At 42.7% G+C, this 20,300-nt stretch overlaps 1 protein-coding gene, 1 non-coding gene and 1 pseudogene across 4 annotated transcripts in view; 1 reads left to right on the plus strand and 2 right to left on the minus strand.

Annotated features, from left to right (window-relative positions):
- The first annotated feature begins 1,041 nt into the window (after window positions 1-1,041).
- ANAPC5 (anaphase promoting complex subunit 5) overlaps window positions 1,042-20,300 on the plus strand; it is a 35,754-nt gene continuing 16,495 nt past the window's right edge. For all 3 annotated transcript variants that reach the window (XM_068989722.1, XM_068989723.1, XM_068989724.1), the window contains exons 1-7: window positions 1,042-1,286; window positions 4,259-4,338; window positions 4,761-4,870; window positions 5,726-5,918; window positions 14,174-14,240; window positions 16,707-16,808; window positions 17,793-17,983. In XM_068989722.1, the coding sequence (XP_068845823.1) occupies window positions 1,080-1,286; window positions 4,259-4,338; window positions 4,761-4,870; window positions 5,726-5,918; window positions 14,174-14,240; window positions 16,707-16,808; window positions 17,793-17,983 (950 nt within the window). In that variant the 5' untranslated portion in view covers window positions 1,042-1,079. The remainder of the gene's footprint in view (window positions 1,287-4,258; window positions 4,339-4,760; window positions 4,871-5,725; window positions 5,919-14,173; window positions 14,241-16,706; window positions 16,809-17,792; window positions 17,984-20,300) is intronic.
- Window positions 3,377-3,449, minus strand: TRNAS-GGA (transfer RNA serine (anticodon GGA)). Its single transcript has one exon. It is a non-coding gene; the product is annotated as a tRNA-Ser (tRNA).
- Window positions 9,455-12,287, minus strand: LOC138094021 (tetraspanin-33 pseudogene; annotated as a pseudogene).

Consider the following 20,300-nt stretch of genomic DNA (forward strand, 5'->3'; position numbering starts at 1 on the left):
TGAGAGTCCCTTGGACTGCAAGAAGATCCAGCCAGTCCATTCTAAAGGAGATCAGCCCTGGATGTTCATTGGAAGGACAGATGCTAAAGCTGAAACTCCAATATTTTGGCCACCTCATGCGAGAGTTGACTTATTGGAAAAGACCCTGATGCTGGGAAGGATTGGGGGCAGGAGGAGAAGGGGACGACAGAGGATGAGACGGCTGGATGGCATTGACTCGATGGACATGGGTTTGGGTGGACTCCAGGAGTTGGTGATGGACAGGAAGGCCTGGCGTGCTGCGATTCATGGGGTCGCAAAGAGTCGGACACGACTGACGGACTGAAAGGAACTGAACTAAAACAGAGATTCACCACATGGAGGTGGTATTATCGTCTATTACGCGTAAGGATACACGGCTACTTGCAACCTGACCTGGCTCTCTGCAAATGGCATTCGTGAAATTCTAAGGAGGAAAAAAATAGTTTATTCACGCATTAAAACAGAGCTAAATGAAACTTCCGAACTTTGAATTTAAAAATTAACCTGATCAGTTAAATACAAATTTTAAAGGTGCACGTTTAATTTCGTTGCTTTTTCTTGTTTTTTTTTGTTGTTGTTGTTCGGACCCCGCAACAAGCGGGATCTTAGCTCCCGGACGCGGGCCTCCTGCAGTGGAAGCTCCCACTCTTAACCAATGGACCGCCAGGAAGTCCCTAACTTCGTTGACTTAACCTCACTTTAAAATTTAATTTTAACTATTTTCAAATTAACGGCCTCCTGGCCGTTCAGACCTTGACCGAAAGCGTCGACTCTTTCACGCCAAGTCCATACCGACCCGGAACCTGCCCTCCTGCAAAAGTTTCTGTAGGGACTCAGTCTTTAGGTGCGCCGCCTTTGCCCCACCCATCACGGTATTGTTGGGCATTTTTATTGGCTATAGAGCTCTGGTTTCGTTGCTCTGATTGGTCATCGCGAGGATGCCAGTTTCCTGGGATACGCCGTGGGCCAGCGGAGGCCTAGGGGAGGTTGTGAGGTTCCCTGAGCAGGAATCCGGCCAGGGCGCGCACCGGATCTCCCGGACTTAGTTCGTGGGTGCCATGGCCAGCGTCCACGAGAGCCTCTACTTCAACCCCATGATGACCAATGGGGTGGTGCACGCCAACGTATTCGGTATCAAGGACTGGGTGACGCCGTATAAGATCGCGGTGCTAGTGTTGCTGAACGAGATGGGCCGCACGGGCGAGGGCGCCGTTAGCCTCATGGAGCGGCGAAGGCTCAACCAGCTGCTCCTGCCGCTGCTGCAGGTGAGGGTCTCCGGTTCATCCAGCAAACCCTTACTGTGCACCGGCTCTGTGACGGGACAGCTCCCTGGGGGCTGCGGGCACGGGGGTTTATCGGATACTCTCTCTGCCCTTTTGGACCGCGAAAAATATAGTTATTACCACCGGCTAACAGTACTTACGGTGGACCAGGCACTTGACATGCAATTTTTTGGGCAGGTTTATATATGACTCCAGCATTTATTAGCAGAGTGACGGGGGAAAGAGTTATTTTCGCAGATCATCCGTCTTATGTAGAATGAGGCTACATGTAGGCTTGAGCGTTGGAGACACAGGTACAGGCGCTGTACCCTAGAGGACCGTAATAAGTGGTAACAATGACATAAAAGCAACAGCCAACATTGATCACTTACTGTGTACTCAGCACTTGATGGGCTTCCCTGGTGGCTCAGACGGTAAAGAATCTGCCCACAATGCGGGAGACCCGGGTTCAATCTCTGAGTTAGGAAGATCCCCCGGGAGAAGGGAATGGCAAGAACCCACTCCAGTATTTTTGCCTGGAGAATTCCAAGGACAGAGGAACCTGGCGGCCTACAGGCCATGGGTTCGCAGAGTCGGACACGACTGAGCAACTAACACAAACACTTTACATGTTTTATCTCCCTTTGCAGACTCAGATTGTAACTCTACTGCTTACCTGCTGTGCGACTTGGGCAAGTTCCATAACGTGTTTGGGTCTTTGCTTTTGCTCTGTAAAATGGAAGACCATGATAGGAACTGTCATGTGATGGCTGTGTTAAGTTAGAAAATCCATGAGAACATTTTACAGTGTTTGGCACATAATAAATGCTCGATCAATTTTAGCTATTTTCATTTTAATCTCATGCACTTTCCCTTAGATCAGTTGTGGGTTTTCCATTTATTCGGGTGATTATATGAGTGACATCTCTCTCCCCTACTAGACTGTAACCTCCATGAGGGCATTAGTTTGTCCTGTTCTTGCTCATCTTGTATCCCCAAATCCTAGTACACTATCGTTTATAACAGGCTTTTTTTCAATTAAGAATTTTTTAAAATGTGGACTGTTTTTTAAAGTCTTTATTGAATTCGTTACAATATTGCTTCTGTTTTATGTTTTTATTTTTTTGGCTGCAAGGCATGTGGGACTGACCAGGAATCAAACCCACACCCCCTGCATTGGAAGGCAGTCTTAACCACTGGCCCACCAGGGAAGTCCTTATAAAGGGCTTTTTTTAAATCCATCACCTTCTTTGGGGCAGGGGGAGGAGTACTGAGGACACAGATTAAGTGACTTGCCCGATTAGTTAATAAAAGTAGTAGGGTCTCTAGAACTTGCAGCTCCCAGTCCTGTCTGCATTACTGTTATAAGTGTAGATCCCCCCAAAATAAAGTCTGTCACTGTTTCCATTGTTTCCCCATCTATTTGCCATGAAGTGATGCCATGATCTTAGTTTTCTGAATGTTGAGTTTTAAGCCAGCTTTTTCACTCTCCTCTTTCACTTTCATCAAGAGGCTCTTTAGTTCTTCACTTTCTGCCATAAGGGTGGTGTCATCTGTGTATCTGAGGTTATTGATAATTCTCCCAGCAATCTTGATTCCAGCTTGTGCTTCATCCAGCCTGGGATTTTAATCAACATGGATATAGAATTCATCTAGCTAAGTTCCAGCCTTTACTTACTTGCTTATTGTTTGACTTTAAAAATTAGCTGATTTTTAACTACTCAACTAATACACAAAGATTCATTGTAAAACTTTAAATGATACTAAAGTTGATAGAGTGGAAGTTGATGGTTCTTTTGTAGGCCCTCTAATCCTGTTTCCTCTCAGAGATTATCAGGGTTCATATTCCTTCATTCAGCTATTAATACTGAGTAACAGTTCAGAATAGATCTTTCTAGACCTTTTGCTATGTATATGTGTATATAGATAGGTTGATGCATATGATTATAAGGATGTATGAAGAAGTGAAGTGAAATGAAGTCTCAGTCGTGTCCAACTCTTTGCGACCCCATGGACTGTAGCCTACCAGGCTCCTCCCTCCATGGGATTCTCCAGGCAAGAGTACTGGAGTGGGGTTTCCTTCTCCAGGGGATCTTCCCGACCCAGGAATCGAACCTGGGTCTCCCGCATTCCAGGCAGATGCTTTAACCTCTGAGCCACCGGGGAAGCCCATAAGTATGTATACTTGTATCCTTTTTGTTTAATTCTGCATTTTTTGTTTGTTTGTTCATTTTACATAAGTGCTACTTCTATTCTGCAGCTTGTTCCTTTCACTTAGTAAGCCTTGGAGGTCATTCCATGTCAGCATATTTGAGCAGATTTGCCTCATCCTTTGTAATGGCTGCATTGTATTCCACGGTGAGAAAAGAAACAGAATTTAACTAACTCACACTTTTTAAAAATTAAGCAGTTTTTTTTTTTTTGCCATACTTTAAGGCATCTAGGATCTTAGTTCTTACATCAGGGACTGAACCCATGCCCCCTGCAGTGGAAGCCAGAGTCTTACCCGTTGGACTGCCAGGGAAGTCCTTAACTCATACTTTTCATTAATGTTAAAATTTATAGATTATAAATGAGCTCTGTATTGATGGTCTCACAGATTCTTTAGTTTTTCTTCATTTTGAACTCATGGGGAATAAATTGGGAGATTAGGATTGATGTATACATATTACTGTACATAAAATAGATAACTAATAAGGACGTACTGTATAGCACAGAAAACTACTCAATACTCTGTAAGGGCCTATATGGGAAAATAATCTAAAAAAGAGTGGATATGTGTATATATGTGTATATATACATATGATTCACGTTGCTGTTCACCTGAAACTAATGCAACACTGTAAATCAGCTACATTCCAATTTAAAAAAGAAAGCAGAGAGGTTGATAAATGAGTAGTTCCTGTATGCAGCTGTTTATCAGTCTCCAGCTCTTTAAAATTTTTCTGTAACCTTTCAATCTCTCCTTTACCCAGGGCCCAGATATTACACTGTCTAAACTTTACAAATTAATTGAAGAATCTTGTCCTCAGCTGGCAAACTCAGTGCAGATCAGGTAAGCTCCATTTTCTTCTGTATATATGAAAAGATGTCAAAGTAGATGGAAATTAGAAAAGGGCACATGGTGATTATTTTGTTAAAAAAAGATATCTTTGTTATTCTAGCTTGTTTTCCTAAGTACCTTAATTTGATTTTTTAAAAAAATGGATAGCATTAAACATACTCCTTCAAAATTTATTACTCTTCTGATCTGCTTTGTTCCTTTTAGTTGTTGCAGAGAATTTCATTTTTACTGGCTGATAATGCTACTTTGAGAAATTTTATAATCAAGAAAACATCAGCAATGATACTTTTCAGAATATGGGGGTGACATTTTGGATTTTCAAATAGATTCATTTCAGGTGATTGTGGAATATGAAATGTGGGAAGATATTCAAAGGGCCTTCCTAAAATCCTTACCTCATTTTTCTTGTTCAGAATCAAACTGATGGCTGAAGGCGAATTGAAGGATATGGAGCAATTTTTTGATGACCTTTCAGATTCTTTTTCTGGAACCGAACCAGAGGTTCACAAAACAAGTGTAGTAGGTATGAAATTCTTCTAAGGAGAGCAGAGACTATTTTCACTGAAGTGAATGGCTGTCTGAGTCACACCTGTTGTTAACTCTGCGGTAATCCGAGCACAGGCAGTGGGGATGTTGGACGTTTTAGTTTGTGTCCACGGCCTTGCCATTTTGATCTGTGTTTAAATAACTGTCTCATGGGAAAGCGTCTTCTGTTTTGTCTACTGTCATCAGAGTATTAGACTGATTGTGGAGCCTTTCAGGGTTTCTCAGCTTTCTCCCGTGGTCCTCTGCTCACTTGTACACATTGCACAACTAAGTCAGGGTCACCAGCTAAGGTTTTATGAAGAGAGTAGGAGTAGATTATTGTTATAGTTTAGAAGTCTAGGGTATACATGAAGTTTCCTGATGCTTTTCTGTTAGCTTTATAGCTGTGCTCCATCCACCTGACTTTTCTTTCCTGGTAGTTTTTATGTTATTCACCATCAGTTATTTGTTGATCCTCCCTGCGCCAGGCTCTGGACTTGAAGAGAGACTGGAACCTTTCTCTTAACGCACATTACATTCTTGTGGCTGTGGGGAGAAGGGCGGGCAGATAGTAAAAAGTAAACAAATACGATAACTTCTGATAGTTGTAACAGTCACGAGAGGATACATTGGCTGGATAAAAAGTGGAGTGTGGGTGGAAGGACTGAGCTTTTAATATAAAGAGAAAATCAGCTTCAAAGGTGATGAAAGAACATTCTCGGTGGAGGAAATAGCAACTGCAAGTGTCTTTTTTTCAATTCGTTTGAAGGAACAATTGCAACGAATGGTCATTGACCTGGAGTCGCCTGGTTTTCGAGTTAATGCCTTCGCCTGGTCTGTGTCTTGTTTGTAGGCTTATTTCTGCGTCACATGATATTGGCCTACAGTAAGCTGTCTTTCAGTCAAGTGTTTAAACTGTACACTGCCCTTCAGCAGTACTTCCAGAATGGTGAGAAAAAGACCATGGAGGATGCTGATATGGAACTGGCCAGCAGAGAGGAGGGCGAAAGGAAAATGGAAAAAGAAGAGCTTGACGTATCTATAAGGTAACTTGGGTTTCTCCAGCATGAATCCCTTTCCTGTGAAATAGCATCATTACAGGCACAGTAAATCCTCATGCATCCAGAGTTTCTGCATTGGCTCTCATCTTTCTGTCCCTCCAGATCCAGGAAGTGGACCTTTACATCAGTTAGTTCCTTCCCGTCTAACTTGTGATTGGGAGGCACTGATGGGAAATTCAGAGGGTCAAGGAGAGTAAGGTCAGGGTGTTGATTCACTGGTTCCCTCCCTTCAAGGTCATGGTGGACTGGGTGTAGGGTCACCGCCTCCATCAGGTGGCCTGCTCTGCAGACCTTAAAGGTCTGGTTACTGGGAAGGTTTCCCAGGCCTGGTGCGAAAGGTGCCCCACTGTTCCCAGCCCAGGGGACTGTATTACTCACTATGGCTTCTCCATCCCCTGCCGCTGTTTCTGAAAGTGGTCCTTTATTAAACTTTTCTCATGTTACCCTATTTGAATATGCCATTTGTTTTCTGCTGGGACCCCGAGTGGTAGTGTAGTGTTCATTATATCACAGTGAGTTAACAATTGATTAATTCCGTGAAAACTTATTGAATGCCTCCTAATGTTTAAGCTCTGGGGATGTGGTGGCACTGTTCAGCTAGTTGTTCAAGCCCAAAGCCTAGGTGTGTCCCTGGGTCCTTCCCTTCCTTCACCCCAAGAGCCAGTCCTTCTGCAGATCCGGCCAGAACTTCCTCCACAGTGTGTTTGGAATCAGTTCACTTCTCTCCGTCATCACTGCTTCCCTGATGGTCTCAGTACCTGGTCTCTTTCCTGGATGACTGCTCCAGCCTCCTGGCTGCTTTCCCTGCCTCCACTCTTGTCTCCTTACTCTCAGTTTTTCCTGCAACATCCAAGGGAACCATCACGGATGTAAATCACACCACATGTTCTTACACCGCAAACCCTCCTTGCCTGTCCATGGAATTTAGACAGAAACTGGGGCTACTGTGGCCCTGGCACCTGTCTGATCTGGCCCCTGTCATCTTCCTCACCTCTTTATACTGCCTCTCCCTCCACTGCCTCTGGCTTGATTTCAGTTTCTCGACATGCCCAGCCGAGCTCTGCCTCAGGCTGTGCTCTCCCTGGCTTCTCACCTCCCGCCCTCCCTTTCACCCTTTGGCTCCCATGGCCTCACACAGGCCTTCCCTGACTACGTGTGTGAAATAACCTCCATCCTAAGAACTTCCATCTTCTTTATTTCCTTTATAGCTCTCCTCAGTAAGCAGCCTTTTGCATTTATTTACGTATTCATTTATATCTGCCTGTGTCCTCCATCAAGAGTTAAGACTCTCCTTCCTTTTCCTCAGGGCTTGGCTTGCAGTGTCTGAATATGTGTTGGACGAATGAGAATCAGAACATGTCATCCAATGAGACATGTCCAGTGAGAGAATCAGAACATGTCGTCCAATGAGACATGTCCAGTGAGAGAATCAGAACATGTCGTCCAATGCCCGCACTGGTGACTGGCCCCATAAAACACTTTGTGTTGACTCCCTTCCCTTTGCTGTTTCACGTCCCCTCTCCCCAGCTGTTACCTGGGATCACCTCCCAAATAGACCACTTGTGTTTGGAAGGAAAAACGCGCGCGCGTGTGTGTGTGTGTGTGATCTCAGGGAGCCCAAGGTCTGGGGAGGAAGACTGACATGGAAACAGATAACGACAAGTAACGGTGTGTTCAGAGCTCTGAGAGAAGCAAGCCCCGACCTGCCCTGTATAGGCTGGCCAACCCCCTTTGGGCCTGCAGGTGTAGCCAGAGAATATTTCCCTGCAGTTCTTAGGAGTGGCCTTTGTATGGTTATATGATTTGTTCAGCACACACTGGGAGCAAGAAGATTATAGTACCAGTGAGTACTTGCAAAAACTCAGACTTGCTCACAATGCTTCTCACGGAGTGGAAGGCTGTACCTTGTAGAGTTGAGTCTGGCTCTGGAGTCAGACCTCTGGATTTGAATTCTGGCTCTTCCACTCCCTCACTTGGGCAGGTCACCTTCTCTGTACCTCAGATTTCTCACCTGCAAAATGGGGCTTATGTCACCACCTCAGAGGGTTGTTGTGAGAATTAAATGATAAATCTGTATACAATGTTTAGAATTGTGCCTGGTATATTGGACAGATATATACTATTCTTCTTGAAATTTCTCTTTTAAGAAGCTTCCAGGAAGCAATGTGATCTCTGTTCTAGCTACCTTATATGCTTTTAAAGTAGGAGAATGTCAGTTCTTCAGAAATGTAAAATTCAGACTTTTCTTAATTAGGTCTGACTTTCTCCTAAATTAATCTCATTTATTTATGTCTAATTACATTGTTTTGATCCTGTTCTAAGAATTCATTTGTGTGTAATGTAACAGTATGTCTAATGTTAATGTGTATAGTTTCAGAAAATGGTAGGCATTCAGTAAACTGAATTTCATCACTGAAATAGAAGAAATGTATTTAAATGTTATTCTGCGGAGTTCCCTGGTGGTCCAGTTGTTAGTACTCGGCTCAGTCACTGGTTGGGAAACTAAAGATCCCACAAGCTGCACAGTGTGGCAAAAAAAAAAAAATCCCATTACAGAAGAACGTGCAGACTGACATTTAGCTTCAGCTTTTCATTTGCTTATTGTTGCTACGGGGCAGCATTTGTTTCTTGCAATAAGAGAGGAGGCTTATAGGGTTACACCATGTGGGTTTGCAGCAGAGACTATTAGTCGCTGGAACTACATCTTCTCTGTGCTCCAAAAAGGACCTAACAGAAATCCTTTTTTAAAAAACAAATTATTTATTCATTTATTTATTTTTGGCTGTGCTGGGTCTTCAGAGCTACATGCAGACTCTCTAGTTGCAGAGAGTGGGGGGTCAGGGGGGAGGGCTACTCTCTAGTTGCTTTGCACGGGCTTCTCATAGCAGTGGCTTCTTTCGTTGCAGAGCACGGGCTTCAGGGCCCAGGGGCTTCGGTAGTTATGGCTCCCGGGCTCTAGAGCGCAGGCTCAGTAGTTGTGATGCACGGGCTTAATTGTTCCGTGGTATGTGGAATCTTCCTGGACCAGGGATCAAACCCATGTCTCCTGCATTGGCAGGTGGATTTTTTTTTTTTTTTCCAACTGCTATTGCTCAAGCATCTCTGCTCAGACAAAACAAAAACATAAACCCAAATGATTGAGGTTAGAGAGAATACAAAATAACAATGCTGAGAGCTGGGATGGGGAGCGGAGGCACATCCTTCTTAGATTAGAGCCACCTGTGCCTTCTACTGTCTGTGGAGTTTGCTTCCTCCCACTGGGCTGTTGGAGAAGGAAATGGCAACCCATTCCAGTGTTCTTGCCTGGAGAATCCCAGGGACGGTGGAGCCTGGTGGGCTGCCGTCTATGGGGTCGCACAGAGTCGGACACGACTGAAGCGACTTAGCAGCAGCAGCAGCAGCACTGGGCTGTGGCTTGCGGGTCTGAAATCCATTCTCCACTGGGCGTCGACAGCTGTAACCACTGCTGTCAGTTGATGAGGCTCGCCTGTTGCCCTACCGAGGAGGTGCAGGATGGATTTTCAGTACCATGGGTCCGCCCGGTGCTGCTGGTTGTAGAACTGTAGTTTGATCTGATCTTTGATCTGACTCACAAGGTTCATGGACAGCAGGATTCCCCCCAGCTGCGGGATGGCCAGGCCCAGTGCCACACCACCACGTACGAAGAGGTTGCTGTGTATCCAGTTGACTAGTCTGTCAATACAGCCATGGATGTAGATGACTTGACTAGCTTCCAAGTAGTCAAAGGTCTGCATACCTTGGTCACACATGGTGTTGATCACTCCCTAGTTGGGGGTAGGCAAACAATAGGAGTAATGCAAAGAACAGTGCTCACGGCTGGGGTTGTCTTCTGAACAGTTAAAGTACATGTTCAGGGACCAGTCCTCGTAGGAAATCCCTCCACAGTAGCTAAACTCCTTCTGGCCAAAAATCCAAGAGGTTCTGAAGGTCCAAGTCATCTCGGTAGTGCACGATGGCATTATTGATAATCTTACTCACTTTGCCCCACACTTTGTCTGAGAAGACGAAGCCCAGGACCCCAGCTGCTAGCTGTAGCAGGAACACGATGGTCTGCCTCCTGCAGACGTTCTCGCAGAGAGATCATGTGATGCAGTCACAGAAGGTGAGCAGGAACCTCAGGATGCCCACCATGATCACCAGGATGGCTGGGCCCATGGCCAGGCAGGCCTGCGCTGCCTCTGGGGGCAGCGGCTGCCTCTCTGTCTGCTCTGGTGCTGACTGAATGGGGTACCCGGGGTGGGGGGGCACTCCCAGAACTGTCCTCCTCCCCTGGTGGGGGATTCTCCAGTGTGGCTAGGTAAAGGTTACAGGGAGCAGTACTGCCCTCCCACGGGGAGAACACCAAGGGCCCAGAAGGGTCTGTGGCCTTTAATTTGAGGAACTAACAACTTAAGAGCCTTTATTCCCAGGCTTGAGAGAGGAGGAACCATCTTCACTCCAGAAAAGAATTAGATTGGCATTAGGCTCACTGGCTTTTGCCGATTCTGTTTCCTGGAGACTTCGTGTAGAGGAATAGGAATGCAGGTTGCGTTTCTCCAGAACAGAGTGAAGGGAGGGCTGAAGCCTGTGGTTAGTCTTTGCACCCAGAAGCCTACCTTCTTCCCTAGACACACCCTAAGCCTAAAATGCAGGCGGATCTCAGAAGATTCGTGGGAGCTCGGGGAAATCCAGGTGACTTGGGTGGCCAGGCAGAGTAAACCTCCAGGATTTGGCTAGAGGGTGGCTGCCCCCTTAGCTCCATAGCTTCTGTGGGGAGGAGGGCTGAAGGGCCAGGGGTGAAAGAGACAGAGGAGAAAGGGGCTGGCAGGCTGATTCTTTACCATTGAGCCACCAGGGAAGCCCCAAAAGTCCCCTTTAACAAAAATTTCTAACAAAAGTAGAAAGTCTTTGGTGTTTCTTCACTTGTCAATGATTTAATAAAAATCTCCCAACTTCATTAATTTATTCAACAAATGCTTATTCAGTGCTTCTGGTGCGCCAGGTACTGTGTTAGGTGCTGTGCTTTCTCCGTGGAGGAAAGTCCCCGTCCTCGTGGAGTTTACGTGGGGAGGGTGAGAGGGGAGTCGAGAGGTAACTACATCAACAGGTAATGTAACTTCAGAGTATGCCACGCAGGAAAGGAATACCTAGGGCTTGAGGATACAGAGTAACGGGAGTGCTGTCAGGAAAGGGCCCTTTCAGACTGGGAGCTTGCTGACAGAGGAACCAGCCCTGAGAAGAGTTGTCAGACTCTTGCAGACTCACAGCTCCCAAGACAGGACAGACTGACATGCTGGAGGGACAGGAGGAGGACAGTGTGGCCTGAGCACGTGAGGTCAGGAGGGGGGGCTAGGTCACCCCTCTGGTCACATGCCTCCAAGCATTCAGGTCCTCTTGGCCTCCTTGGGTGTTTTGAAACTGTTCCCTGTCTCAGTCCTTCCCCTCCCCTGCTTTTGTCTTGTCACTATCCTGCTCAGGAAATCTCCAGAGACAGAGTCTCCCGGCCTGGTATCTGAGGTGTTCCCCAGTTGACCTTTCTGACCTCAATTTCTGTTCCTCAGCTTGGGTCCTTTACCCCAGCCATCCAGCTCTGCTCGTATCCCTCCAACAGGCCGGGCGTTTACCCATTCTGCGTCTTTTATTTTCCTTTTCTAGAATGCCTTCTTCCATCCTCATCATTTCTCCACTCCTTCCCCACTTTTAAAGTCCTCACCACTCCAAGTGGAGTGGTTTCTCCCGTTTCTAATGCAGCGATAATATTCATTCATTCATATTGTTTACTGCCATCACGTCACATGGGCTGGACTTAGCCTTCACCAAGACCGTGAACCCGTAAAGACGTTGTATTTTCAGGGACGTAGACTTGTGTTTTATGTATGCCCCGGCCCCATTTGTTGATTGTTTAATCCTGTTGTATTTTTAAAATTTCAGTTATAGTGGGTGATTTAAGTGCTTTAGAGGAGTTTCCAGAGTTCTTTTGAAAATCAGATGGATGCCATGTACTATCCTCGCGTTAAAAATGTGTATTTTGCATGCAGTTTTACAAGGCTCATGGGCTCCTAAAGCCCTTCATAGGCCCAGGTTAAATGCCTTTGATATACAGCCACTTGTAAGTCTAAAATTCTGTCTCAGCTGGTAATTGGATTCATAAACAAATTTATTTGAGTCCTCTTCCTAAATGAATAACACCCTTCCTAAACTGAATACCTTTGTGGCCTGTTAAGAGTTACTTTCTCTGGCATGTATTTGAGGCCCTGAGGAAGCACAGGAGGAGTCAGTAAAAGGATGGTTTGGGCAGTGGTATTCTCACTTGCTTTTCCCAACCTTGTTCACGTTGGCCACTGTTGCCACCATGGAAGAAAGTGAAAGTGAAATCGTTCAGTCGTGTCCAAGGCCAAACTTGATCTTCATTTATAGTAAATCTATTTGCCTTTATTTGTAGCTTTTTGCTTTGTGCGATTTGGGTTCTGTCTATTTTATTAACATTTATTGTTCTTGTGTCCTTTATTATAAACTACCTCAAATCTTTTTTTGGGGGAAAGCGTTAAGTAAATAAAGCATCTGGTGACGGTGAGCATCATGGACCTTTGAGGAGGGTGGGCCAGGAGCAGTGTATCCCATTTCATCCAGATCCTCATTGGCCTGTAGCCTTTTTGTGTACTGCCGTATTTATTTCAAGACTTGGGCTTACTTTCTTTGAGGGATATGTTAAGAGAAAAGGGCATCTTATTGTCCAGACACTTCACTCTTTTCTGTTTGAGAACTTGGCCTATGAATTTTCTTTCCATTTCCCTCTAGGTCACTGTTGTTTCACTGATCTTTGTTGTACCAGGTCGGGGCTGGTCCTGGGCCTCTGATACCTGCAGAATCTGATATACTTGCTGCCTTGTGAAACCAAGAGAATATTAGAGCAGCTTTTCCCAGAGTATTTTCTATGGGATGCTAGCCCTTCTTGATAGATGTGAGGAAAGAATTCCTTGTTCAGATGAATTTGGTAAATGGTGCATTAAATAAAAGTGAATAAAGTGTCTCTCTGTTGGATTTATTTAATGTGTGACTTGAATCTCCAAGGAGGAGAGGGTATAGAGCTGTCCCCAAGTGATTTAAGCTCAGCAGCATTTTTTCTTTTAGAATACCCATTTCCATATTGTTTGCATGAAACAGTTTGAGAACTGCTATATTAGACAGAGTACTTATAGAAATATTGTTGAGTAAACATTAATTTTTTTATCCATTATAATCCTGTATAGAGAAAGCATTTCTTCAGAATCATGTGGCAAAAGGGTATTATTCATACCCTGTTCTCAAAAATAAGACTGTGCATGCATAGATTTCTCAAGTTTAGATTATTATCAGTATATATCTTGTTTATTTGTTCTGTGTAATCTCAGCTTCTAGGCAAATGGTTATTTTTTAGATGAATCCTCTTGTTCTTGAGTATAGCACCGTCTTAGATCTGTAGTGAAGCATGCGAAACTATTCATTTATCTCCCAAACTCTGAGTGCCCATTGTGCGCCTGGGCACGGACTGGGTGTTCATATACGAATATACGAACAGCCAGTTTGACGGTGCTAGATGCTGTGACCCGTGTTTCTGGGAGACAGTGGGAGCTCAAATGAGAGATGTCAGGAGAGATTCTTGGAGGATATGGCACTTCAGGTATCTTGAATGATGGATGGTGCAACAATCAAACAGTAGATAGAAAAATGGGCCTTGCAGGTCAAGAAAATGGCTGGTGTGCATCTTGGCATGATAGGAAATTGTAAGGAGTTCATCAGGGCTGGGATGTAGATGAGAAGGCAGAAGAGAGAGGTAGGACCACTCAGGAAGCATTGCACCTGCCCTGGTAAGCACTGTGGGCTTTATTCTGGAAGGCAATGGGATTCCCCAGAGGGGCTTTAAATCAGGGGTGATATACTTGCGGCATGTGGGATCCTAGTTCCCTGACCAGGGATCCAACCAGCATCCCTTGCTTTGGAAGCGGCGTCTTAACCACTGGACCCCCAGGGAAGTCCCTAGACTTGCATTTTAGAAAGATCATGGTGGAAGCTGTATAGAGTTGAGATCTGCTTATTAAATCGTGTAAACTTTATCAGGACATTCAGCATCATTCCTGAGAAAAGAGAACTAATTTAAAAGTTTTTAAGCTTTTCTGATGAAGAATCTATTTGACTTTATAAGCATTACCATTTTTCACTATTGTGTAATTCTTTATTGTTTTTACTTAATTTTTTTCCAGAGAAGAAGAGGTATCTTGCAGTGGGCCTCTGTCCCAAAAACAAGCAGAATTTTTTCTTTCTCAACAGGTAAGTTGATTCTGTGATTTGTCATAATTTTTTTTTTTAAATTCTGACATTGTTTGTTGTTGCTGTTCCGTTGCTCAGTCATGTCCAATTCTTTGTGACCCCATGGACTGCAGCACACCAGGCTTCCCTGTCCTTCACCATCTCCTGTCGTGACATATGTTTGTTATGTGAGTAGGTTTATTAGTAAAGCGGCATTATTCTTACTCTTGGTCCTTTTTTCTTCACTAACAATGCAACGTAGCTATATGTCCCTCCCTATTTTGTATGTGATTTTATTTCTCTATTAGAGTTGTAATGCATGTTCATTTAGTAATGGTGTGTGACTAACACAGCCCCAAAACGTGATTTGGAAGATTTACTACCCTTTTCCCAACTTTTCATCAAGGACATTTTCAAACAGAAATAAAACTGAAAAGCCTTGTACAGGAAATACCCACATACCCATCATCTGGGTCCTACAATTAATATTTCGGTCTGTTTATCATACATCTACCCATCTGGTCACCATTTCCTCTTTTTTTTTGATACATTTCAAGTTGCAAACACCAGTACACTTTAGCCCAGACATTTCTTACTACTGTTTTCAAACCTACTTTAGAATTTTTTTTGTTGTTGTTAATACAAGCTGAACGTTTTTCTTTCATGTTGTTTTCAGCAAATAATTTTGATTTTTGCTCAATTTTTAAGTTTCCTCTAAAGTTTCCTTATTATTAATTTTCTTTCTGCTGAAAGATGTAATGTTTAGATATAGATGCAGATAATAGAGTCACCCCTGCAAATGAATTTTAGACAGATTAGAAAAACCCATCTAGACAATTGGTTACCTGTAGAGGAGAAAATAAAGCTGGACCCTCACCTCATCTTTGCACCTCAGTACTTTACAGGTAGATTAAAGGCTTCACTATAAACATTTAAAGTTATAATTAGACTAGAAGGAACTCCATATTAACTTTTAACTGATCTCTGGATGGGGAACTTTCTAAACATAAAAACTGTGGAAGAAAACATGTAGGAGATCATTTGACTTTTTTCAGCATAAAAATGAAAAATGTCTGCATGTTAGTACATGTTCTGACAAAATTAAAAGTCAAACAACAAAATGGGAAAAGGTTTTGCAATACATATGACAAAGGATTGATACTTTTGCTTTAAAAATGGTATTTTCAAAGACCAGTTGATGATGAGACAAATGTATAATATTTGAAAAGGGCAGATAGTAAAATGATATATTCTAACTTTGTTTAAAAAGAGTGCATGCTGCTGTTGCTGCTGCTGCTGCTAAGTTGCTTCAGTGGTGTCCGACTCTGCAACCCCATAGACGGCAGCCCACCAGTGTATATGTGTAAGCACATATACACACAAACACACATACATATACACACACATAGAAAAAGACTGGAATAAGATACACTGACATAAAAATGGTGTTATTTCTGGATGGAAGAGTAACAGATGATTTTCTGTGTGCTTTTCTATTTTCTTCTGTATCTTTTTCATATTTTTGGAATCTTAATGCTACAATGAATTAAAATGGAGTTAGAAATTATTGTTAATCAAAGAAAAATTTGTCTAGGTAAAATTGAAGTGTCTATAACCCAGTTAAGGGCTAATCATTAATTTAGAAGTAGTTTTCTACGTATTTTATATAATCGTTGCTGGTAACATCCATATGAAACAGATAACCAGGAGAAGGGCAAGTGTGTGCCATAAGGCTCTTTGCCAGACTATGAATACATACTTCCTGCCTTGAAGGCACTTATAGTCTGGGGGTGGGGTCAGCTAGCGCTTTTAATATAATTTAATAAGTACTGCAGGAAGGGTCAGTGCAGGGAGCTTATAGGAGCATGTAGGTGCTTATGGGAGAAGCAGGTGGCTGAAATCTAAACTGGGCCCTGAAGGCTGAGCAGGCGTTTGCATGGAAGACTGTGTGGGTGGGGTTGGTGGTTGCGAGACATAATTCCAGGAAGAGGAAACTGTTCTGCAAGGTCAAGAGGAGAGTGTAGGAGCTTTCTTGGTGGCACAGTGGTAAAGAATCCGCCTGTCAATGCAGGAGACACAGGTTTGATCCCTAGTCCAGGACGATCCCACATGGTGGGGAGCAACTTGGCCCACGTGCCATAACCATTGAGCCGGTGCTCTAGAGACTGGGAGCCATAACTACTGAGCTCATGTGCTGCAACTACTGAAGCTCTAGAACCTACGCTCTGTGACAAGAGAGGCCCTGGAATGAGAAGCCTGTGCACCACAACTAGAGAGTAGATCCCGCTTGCTGCAACTAGAGAAAAGCCCGCACAGCAATGAAGACCCAGCGCAGCCAAGAATAAATAAATGAATAAGATTGTTAAAAAAAAAAAAGGAAAATGTAGCTGCAGAAAAGAAAGTAATCAGATGATGTTGTTTAGCATATATGTCCATATGTTTATTGGCCATTTCTTTCTACTGAGAGTTGTCATTTTTAACTTTCAGGCTTCTTTGTTGAAGAATGATGAGACCAAAGCCCTCACTCCAGCTTCTTTGCAGAAAGAATTGAACAACTTATTGAAATTTAATCCTGATTTTGCTGAAGCGGTGAGCCTCTTCCAGAATCTGTTCCTAAATTAAAAAGCAGGGACAAGACTGTTGAATAGTCGAGTAAAGGTGGATTGGCCTGCCGACCTGGGTTCTTGGAAAGAAATCCTGCGGTTGGCACGGCACGTAACTGACTTAGCCTAGGCTCCTCCCCCACCCCGGGGCCCAGGAGGGATTTCTTCAATCTATTGATGTTCTATTTCATTCATCATCTCTCTGATGTTGTGAATTATGGACAGGAGATGAAGGAGATGACAGACTGATTTTTTTTAAGTTTGAGGCCCAAAGATTCTTTTCTCCTCTTTTGTAAATGTTTTTGGTTTTGTTGTTGTATATATTTTTTAAGTTAAAATAATTGTATTCCTTATTGAATTTTTATCCTGAGAACTTTCTTAATAGCACCTGGGTTTTGCCATCTGACTTTATCCACATATAGAAATACATCTGCCTTAGTAACTGGGATCTGCCTGCTGGAGGGAGTTTTAATTCAGTGAACCAAACAAAATGAAAATAGTGTCAAAATAGAAGATAATTAACTTCTAAAACTAATAAACTAGTAAAAGTCTCACTGGGTTTTAACTTGGACATTTAGAAAAATTGGTTTTATATTTGTATGAATTCAGGTTTTAAGACCTTTTTTTTATACTGACACAATTCCTTAATACCTAAGCTAGGTGATTCCCCCTCCATCCTCATGTATAATCCATGGATCCTAATATAACCAGTGGATGAATATTTAGGACAAAAGTCTGACACCCATGCTGGTGGAATTCCCTATTTTTTGTTTGGGGACACATTCTAGGGGAGAAACCAGCTAATGTACCTTAAGTCTATTTTATTCTGCCTGTGGGGAAAAGATTAAGCTAAACTGTGACTTAGGAGGGTAGGGGATACGTGGATGTCTACAGCCAGTGGACCTCTCTGAATTAATCTAACACAAGAGGAACAGAACATTTAAAATATGTTGAATGTTCCTCCTTTTAGCACTACCTCAGCTATTTAAACAACCTCCGAGTCCAAGATGTTTTCAGTTCAACACACAGCCTCCTTCATTATTTTGACCGCCTGATTCTTACTGGAGCCGAAAGCAAGAGTAACGGGGAAGAGGGCTATGGCCGGAGCTTGAGATACGCGGCTCTAAACCTGGCCGCCCTGCACTGCCGCTTTGGTCACTAGTAAGTGTATAAACTTTTGTCCATGTAGAAATTGAAGAAACTATCTCTCAAATGTTAATTGAGATGTGTTTTTAAAAATAGGCTGTATTTGACTTAAAGAATGAACTTAATGGTTACCAGACGGGAAAGGGTGGGGGGTAGGGATAGTTAGGGGGTCTGGGATTGACTGTTTTTATATTTAAAATAGATAACCAGCAAGGACCTACTGTGTAGCAAAGGAACTCTGCTCAATATTACATAATAATCTAAATGGGAAAATAATTTGAAAAAGAATAGATACATGTATTTAATAGATGTATAACCAAATCACTTTGCTGTATGCCTGAAACTAACACAGCATTGTTAATCAACTATACTCCAATATAAAATAAAAAGTTTAAAAAATATGCTGTGTATTTTTTAAAAAGGAGGAGGAGGGGGAAGAAAAGAGAAAAAGAGATTGTTCAACCTGACCTTGTCAATAACTTGCAAAGAAGGAAGCCTTTTCCACTGAACAGAAGATAATGAAAGAGTCTGCCCCCTGGAGTCACTATTTAGCATTACTGTTTAAGTGCTTGGCCTCTTGCATTACTTCTAAGAACAATGGGCACTGGATTAAAAGGAAATTAGGTCATTAGGCCAGAGATTCCCAACAGGATTTTTCAGAGGAAATAATGGGTATGTAAAAGTTATTTTCAGTATTTCAAAAAGCCAAAAGGAAGCTGTGCCTTTATTTGACAAAAGACTATGTGGCTTGCCGAAAGTCACATGTTTGTGTTTTTGGTTGGAATTCAGGGGACTCAGTGAGATGACAATGACTTATGCCATTGTTAAGGTATGCCTATGATTTTAATAAATAAAAATAGGAAATTGATCAGTTATTTTATTAATATTTAGTAAATAGAGTTAACAGGATAGTCTTTCAAAATATGGAATCTATTTTGAAAATAATGAGATAACGTGAATAATGGTGAAAAGGTAGGAAATTACTGATAGAGTCTCTCTACCTCTCTATGGCTTTTTCCCATTTAAGAAAAATTGGTTTCTGTCACAGGCATCTTTAAGTAGAGACTAGAGTGTATTTCTAGAAATGTAGTGTCCAGACTTCTACACCTTGCTCTATGGCCCAGGCAATAATAAGGAAATTCTATTAATTCTGCTTGTCACATTTTCAAAGGGACATAGACAAGCTGGAGCTTGCCTGGGGAACAGTCTCACTGGAGGCATTCAAAGTCATGCCATATAAATAGTGTGGGAAGGATGTGAGAATGTTTAGCCTGGAAAAGAGACAGTTTAGCTAAGCGTGTATTTGACATATCTTTCTGTAGTGAAGGTTGTGTGAAAAGGACTTAGATTGATTGAGGGTGTGACTACTAGAGGAGATTGAGAGCTGGTAAGTGCCAGTTAAAGGGCAAAACATTTTTGCTGCTTATGAGGAGGAGATTTCTTCGTATAGAACCTTCTGAGAAAGGTGTCAGCAGAGTGCTCAGGTGTGCAGCGGGGGTGGCATTCAGAGAATTCAAGCCTCAGATTGATACTTGACCCCAAAAATGTTTAAGGCTACTCTGAACTCCATGATTTTGTGAGAGTCCATATTCTAAGAGTCAACTTCTTTTTGTCTACCCAGCTTTAGTAACCTCTTTGATCACAGCCTTTCATGTTTTATGTACTCGTAGTAAATAGCAACACCATTTGGATATTTGCCAATAACCTGTTTTCTGTGTTACTCACAGCTTGCCCTTGCATTTGGAAGTTTGTATGTAGTCTGGTAGACACAAATAATTAGTCTGTTGTTGTATAGAATTTCTCTGTGTTTGCAGTATTGTCAATGGATAGGCAGCTAACTGTATGGAATTAATTACTAGTGAATTTCTGATTTACTTAACTCCAGGCTTCTTTATTTTTAGTCCTGGAGCTATGAGACTGTATAATTGCCCCTGAGCTAATAGGATTGTGGTAATTTCTTAAAAATCTATGTACTAGGCATTGTTCTAGGTGCTAAGGATACAGCAGTGAAAAAAAGGGAAAAAAAATACTCTGTTCTCATGGAGCTTCCAATGGGAGAAATAAATAATAAATAACACTAAGCATAATTTATCAGGTAGTGATAGATCAGGATAAGGGATTAAAGAGAGATGATGAGTGCTATTGTTTTCATAAGTAACACTCTTCTTCCAGATAATTGCACTGGTGTTAATCTTCAATTTGTAAAATTTCTGTTTAAATATTAAGGCCCTCCCTAACCTTTGTTAATATTTGAATAGAGATTTAAATAAAGGATTTGAGGGAGTGTATCTGTGTGTGTATCTGGAGAAAGAGTATTCATATTGCCTAGGAC

The sequence above is a fragment of the Capricornis sumatraensis genome, chromosome 17, assembly GCF_032405125.1.
Source record: "Capricornis sumatraensis isolate serow.1 chromosome 17, serow.2, whole genome shotgun sequence".
In the NCBI taxonomy this organism is placed as follows: domain Eukaryota; kingdom Metazoa; phylum Chordata; class Mammalia; order Artiodactyla; family Bovidae; genus Capricornis; species Capricornis sumatraensis.